Here is a 6,263-nt window from a genome sequence, read left to right as displayed (position 1 = left end):
TGGACTTCAACTCTCACCATTCCTCCCAGCCTCAGGCCCCTTCCTTTTGCCTCTCAGCCGCTTAAGCGGCTGAGAGGCAAAAGGAAGGGGCCTGAGGCTGGGAGGAATGGTGAGAGTTGAAGTCCAAAACGCTCGGAGGGCCCAAGTTTGCCCAATCCCTCTTTTTCCCCCTAGAACTCCAACTTCCATAATCCTCAACACCCTTGGGCCATGATGAGGGATTCTGGGAAATTGAGTCCGAAAGCACTACTATATAGAAGCCAAGCTCTGTGGAAACGGACGCGACCCGGAAGTGAGCGCCTGTGAGAGTGCCTCTAAAACAAGTCTAGAGCGCCTGCCGCTAACACAGCGGACCGGGCATAAAATACCGCGAGAAGAGACTCGAACCGCCTTTGAAAAAATGGCGGACGAGGTTGATCAGGTGGGTGACCGCGTTATCTCCTGCGTCTCTTTTGGGGAGGAAATGAAAGGGAGAAGGGGGGCTGATTTTAACATTTATTTATTTATTTACGACATTTATATGCCGCCCTTCTCACCCCGAAGGGGACTCAGAGCAGCTTACAAGGGATATATACATACAATGGCCGGAATCACTGGGTTGTTGTAGGTTTTTTCGGGCTGTATAGCCATGGTCTAGAGCAGTGGTTCTCAACCTGGGGTCCCCAGATGTTTTTGGCCTTCAACTCCCAGAAATCCTAACAGCTGGTAAACTGGCTGTGATTTCTGGGAGTTGTAGGCCAAAAACATCTGGGGACCCCAGGTTGAGAACCACTGGTCTAGAGGCATTCTCTCCTGACGTTTCGCCTGCATCTATGGCAAGCATCCTCAGAGGTATATTATATTATATATTATAGTATTAACATAGTACCACATCAGTATTAAATATTACTATATTGTACTATACCATTATATTGTAATGTTATTAGTAATATTACATGTAATATAAATATATAATTATTAAAATATCATATTATATTGTATTACATTATAATATTATAAATATTATATGTATATACAATATACAGTGGGTTAAAGTGCTGAGCTGCTGAGCTTCTCGACTGAAAGGTCGCAGATTCATGGAGTGGCGTGAGCTTCTGCTGTCAGCCCCAGTTTCAGCTAACCCAACAGTTCGAAAACATGCAAATGTGAGTAGATCAGTACATACCGCTCCAGCGGGAAAGTAACGGCGCTCCATGCAGTCATGCTGACCACATGACCTTGGATGTGTCTATGGACAACGTCAGCTCTTTGGCTTAGAAATGGAGATTAGCACCACACCCCAGATCAGACACAACTGGACTTAATGTCAGGGGAAAACCTTTACCTTTACCTATATGTATATACAATATATTATATTACATTGCATTATATTGTATTATTAGAATAGCACAGGAAACAAGGTGGAACTGTCCCCTGGCCCCCTCTCTCTTCACTCTGGCCCAGAGCAGCAGTTGGTGCTGCAGGGAGAGGTCCCCGACAGATGACATATCAGGAGGAGGATGGAACTGTCCCAATTCCTAATGTTATCCCAATTCCTAATGTAATGCCTTATTTTGCATGGAGTTCATTTTGGAGAGCAAGTCTTGTCATAAGGTACATGTTCATCCTTCTGAATCCAAGTGTATATACACTGCAGAATTGATGCAGGAGTGTGGTTTCTCAGTGAATTTTCTATAGAAGCCAAGGTGACTAAACCAAGGCTGCATTTACACTGTAAAATGGATGTAGTTTGACACCACATAATGGCTGAATGTTATGGCATCCTGAGAGGTGTAGTTTTAGCCGCCTCTGCCAAAGATCGATGTGCCTCATCAAACTGCAAATCCAAGGATTCCATTGGATTGAGCCAAGGTAGTGAAAGTCGAATTGCATTAATTCTGCAGTATAGATACACCCAGACGTTATCATACTTGATATGTATCAGGAGAAGACTTGACTCACTAGAAAAGACAATAATGTGTTGTCGGAGGCTTTCATACCAGAATCACTGGATTGTTTGTGAGTTTTTTGGTTTGGAAAATGGCATTCACAACCATTTGCAGATTATACTATAAGAGTTATACAATATAGTAATATACAATACAGATATTGTAAGATGCTAATAATATAATGTATTGTGTGTGTGTATGTATGTTGTTGTTCATTCGTTCAGTCATCTCCGACTCTTCGTGACCTCATGGACCAGCCCACGCCAGAGCTCCCTGTCGGCCGTCACCACCCCCAGCTCCTTCAAGGTCAGTCCACTCACTTCAAGGATGCCATCCATCCATCTTGCCCTTGGTCGGCCCCTCTTCCTTTTACCTTCCACTTTCCCCAGCATAATTGTCTTCTCCAGGCTTTGCTGTCTCCTCATGATGTGGCCAAAGTACTTCAACTTTGTCTCTAGTATCCTTCCCTCCAATGAGCAGTCGGGCCCCATTTCCTGGAGGATGGACTGGTTGGATCTTCTTGCAGTCCACGGCACTCTCAGAACTTTCCTCCAACACCACAGTTCAAAAGCATCTATCTTCCTTCGCTCAGCCTTCCCTAAGGTCCAGCTCTCACATCCGTAGGTTACTATCTTGTAAGCTGCTCTGAGGTTCTCTTCAGGGTGAGAAGGGTGGCATATAAATGTCATAAATAAATAAATAAGAGCCAAAAACCCATTTGAGTAGAATCTTCTCAAATAGTATACAACCAAATATAGTATGTGTCAATGTCTTTTATTATGTTTTTTTTACTCCAATGGTTTTATTGTTTTAGTATATTTTATTGTTAAATGTTTTTAATTATGTTACTTGTAACCTTTGTTTATGTTGGGCTTGATCCCCCTGTAAGCCGCCTCAACTTCCCTTGGGGAGATTGTGATGGGATATAAGAATAAAGTTGTTGTTATTATTATTATTATTATTATTATTATTATTATGTCTTCAGTTGTAGGCTTTGAAAAAAAATGCTTTACTCACAGCCTTCATGTTCAGCATAACACAGGTACACAGCTTATCAGTCCAATTTCAGATATATTTGAGATAGTTTCTATGTGCAGATGACACAAGGCTTCTTTCTTTCAACAACAGCAGGCAAGTGTTGGTCTGAGTCTAAGAAGAAATCTAAAATGGAGTCTGAGGTCTGAACAGTCTCAGATCAGATCATGTGGTGTGCAGCCCCTCCCACAACCTCTCATGAAACATAGAGCAAAAGAAGCTACATATCAGAACAGGCATACAAAACAGTAAGAAAACAGAATATATTAACAGATTACTAGAGGAGGCTTGAAGAAGGCTGTAATTTCCAACATTTGGGCAGTATGGTCATGTTCCAGTAGCATTTTCTCTAGACATTTTGCTTGCATCTGTGGCAAGCCTCTCAGGATGCTTGCTATAGATACAGGTGAAACATCAGTAAATAATGCTTCTGGAACATGGCCATATAGTCCAAAAAACTTACAGCAACCCAAAGACAATAATGCTTGGGAAGAGCACTAACCACTTTATCACACTAGAGAAAAAAAATCCACTTAAAATCTGGCTTCTGCCTCCTGCAGAATTCTGGGGTAGTTTAGTGAGCCAGAAACCGGATTTTAAGTGGATTTTTTCTTCTGTGTGACAACAGTAACACCGCATTTTCGATGGATAGAATCAAGAAATTAAAAACAGGTGTCATGTAATGAAATGAAGTACTTTTTGCTTCCTAAGTAGCTTTTCTATAGAAGTGACTAAGTGGCTAAACTGAGACTGTTGTATTTTAGATGTATCATGAGAAGACATGACTCACTAGAAAGAATGACAATGCTTAGAAAGGTAGAAGGTAGGAAAAGAGGAAGGCTGCATAACATATCAAGGAAGCCAGAGTAAATGTCATCTAAGGCTTTTCTTCATTGAGTTCATCCGTATCGTTTTATCCATAGCAATTATTTGTGATCTCTTTCTTTATAGCAACAAACTACTAATACAGTAGAAGAACCTTTGGATCTCATCAGACTTAGTCTTGATGAACGAATTTATGTGAAAATGAGAAATGACCGAGAACTTCGAGGCAGATTACATGTAAGTGAAACTCTATTGAAATGCATGGTGATGGTAAACTGCACTATAAAATAGAATTTGGCTAGTGTTCATCCAAAAACTTTTACAACAAAGATTAATGCATTAATTACCACAAAAGACAGAAGAGACGTTCAACACGTTTGAGCAGATTTGTATTCAAAAATAACAACATGCACATGTTAAATGAAGTTTCTCTACATCCCTAATCACAATCCTTTGAATATCCTTTGAAAATGGTAAATTTTCATGTAGCCTATACAATTTGAAAAGTGTGGATTTATCTTATTTCTCAGAAGGCTTCCTGAGATGGCATTTCTATAAATGAATGAGCAGGTGCAATTCATGTTTTCAAAGTGCAGTGTCCTCATGTGAATCATTGAACTGGCTTAGTGGCAGCAGAACAGTAGACTGCTCACAGAAGGGACCTTTCACCTGTGTAAAAAAAAAAACTGCCTCTTGATATGGCCACTTTTTCTTCCGACACCCCAAACAGACAGCAGGTGAGATCTGTGAATGCATGTTGCCAGGGAATATGCCTGGCAGGTGGAGGATTGGGTTTTAATCTTCATCTGAACTGAAGAGTGGGAAGCAGACTGTTTAGGATGCAAAGGTAGATATGCAAGTGAACCCAGACCCCCTCCTGCCCTGTTGAATTATTGTCAGGTAAACCAGTTATCCTTTATTGCACTGGCTCATTGGAGCTAAAGAATCAAAACAAACACTTTCTTATATGGGAGAAAATATTTCAAGATGGAGTCTCCCTATGTTCAAATAAACACCTGCTTTATTCCCCCACCACTACTATTTCTCTTTGAGGCATAGCTACAGTTCCATCCATACCTGGTTCTTTAATGTGTGCCTTGTTTCTTGGTAAAAGGAATCCTGATTGTTTCAGGGTTGCCATCTTATTTACTTTGGGTTAAAGGCTTTGTATATATTTTTGAATAAAAACAAAAATTTCAGGCATTACCTTATCCAAAAATAAACATTGTTTGGTTCTCTGCTGGAGATGTAAATTGTTTATAAGGATGTAAATATTGTCATTAATATTAAAAATTAAATATATTATGAACATCTCATTTTCAAAGGCTTACGACCAGCATTTAAATATGATTTTGGGTGATGTTGAAGAAACTGTGACAACAATAGAGATTGATGAAGAAACGTATGAGGAAATCTACAAAGTAAGACATTTGAATATTCTGCAAATGTCAAGTGCTAGTTTAGATGTAGATCTAAAATGGATCTTTTGGATCTCTATTTACTTATTATAGATCTATACAACATCCTACATGTAAACTAGATTTAACTTGAGTAATGTGTAAATTAAAATACAAGTTATTGTTTTTCTGTTTGTATAATTTTTTTTATTTAAGATTTACTGCTAGAAAATGTGTTTTTTTAATGTCTGGGCTTTGACATTTTTAAAGTAACTTGAAATTTTTACAGCAGATTTTATGTTTTGGTTTGTTTTTCATAGCCTGAAAATTTCTGCTTTCTCTTTTCATAGTCCACCAAGAGAAATATCCCAATGCTGTTTGTCAGAGGAGATGGAGTCGTACTTGTCGCTCCTCCACTGAGGGTTGGCTGAAACTATGAAATTGGATTGTTTGGACCTCAACTTACTGGTTTCTTCTCCTCTTAAATATAAAGACTCTGCACGTAATTTTACACAGATCTTTACAACCTAGACTGTGTATTGTGAATTCATGACTTGATTTGGGAAATAAATGTTATAAAACGTGTTACCTGGAATAATATAAGTAACATTCCCTTCTGCATCAGATTGGTGTATTCAGCATTTTAGTTAATGTCTGTGGGCACTGCTCTCCTATTTTTTTTAAATAAATTTCATTTACTTATTTTGTATATCTGCTGATGTATAAGCACTATTCACACACTGCTTTTACTTCAGTGTGGTGCAGTATTCTCATGATTATTTCTGTTTCTGTTTGGTTCCAATTGACCACATCTAGTGCAAATCAGTTAGGACTGCATTATATGTTTACTGTTTTAAGTGATATTCACTGAAGAAGATTAAAGGGGATACATAAGGCATGGGCAAAAGTCCAGGTGTTTTGGACTTCAACACCCACAATTCCTAACAGCCGGTAAGCTGGCTGGGATTTCTGGGAGCTGGAGTTCAAAACACCCAGAGGGCTAAAGTTTGCCCACGCCTGGGCTACATGCACACTGTGTATATAAACTTCAGTAATTGTATCTCTCTGCAAAAAATGC

General features: G+C 39.2%; 1 protein-coding gene across 1 annotated transcript; it reads left to right on the top strand.

Annotated features, from left to right (window-relative positions):
- The first annotated feature begins 319 nt into the window (after window positions 1–319).
- On the top strand, window positions 320–5,887 carry LSM3 (LSM3 homolog, U6 small nuclear RNA and mRNA degradation associated). The gene is made up of 4 exons (XM_060766218.2): window positions 320–421; window positions 3,915–4,025; window positions 5,114–5,209; window positions 5,536–5,887. Exons 1-4 carry the CDS (start codon window positions 401–403, stop codon window positions 5,614–5,616), a joined length of 309 nt encoding a protein of 102 aa, XP_060622201.1. The 5' UTR covers window positions 320–400; the 3' UTR covers window positions 5,617–5,887.
- Window positions 5,888–6,263: the final 376 nt, after the last annotated feature.

This window comes from Anolis sagrei, chromosome 2 (genome assembly GCF_037176765.1).
Source record: "Anolis sagrei isolate rAnoSag1 chromosome 2, rAnoSag1.mat, whole genome shotgun sequence".
In the NCBI taxonomy this organism is placed as follows: domain Eukaryota; kingdom Metazoa; phylum Chordata; class Lepidosauria; order Squamata; family Dactyloidae; genus Anolis; species Anolis sagrei.
This window is presented reverse-complemented; position numbering and strand designations above follow the sequence as displayed.

Bases quoted from the DNA above. Each gene is read 5' to 3' on its own strand.
- LSM3 (XM_060766218.2), top strand. From the start codon at position 401: ATGGCGGACGAGGTTGATCAG. The intron at 422-3,914 runs GTGGGTGACCGC...CTTTCTTTATAG, and splicing joins TGGCGGACGAGGTTGATCAG to CAACAAACTACTAATACAGT. The intron at 4,026-5,113 runs GTAAGTGAAACT...TCATTTTCAAAG, and splicing joins AACTTCGAGGCAGATTACAT to GCTTACGACCAGCATTTAAA.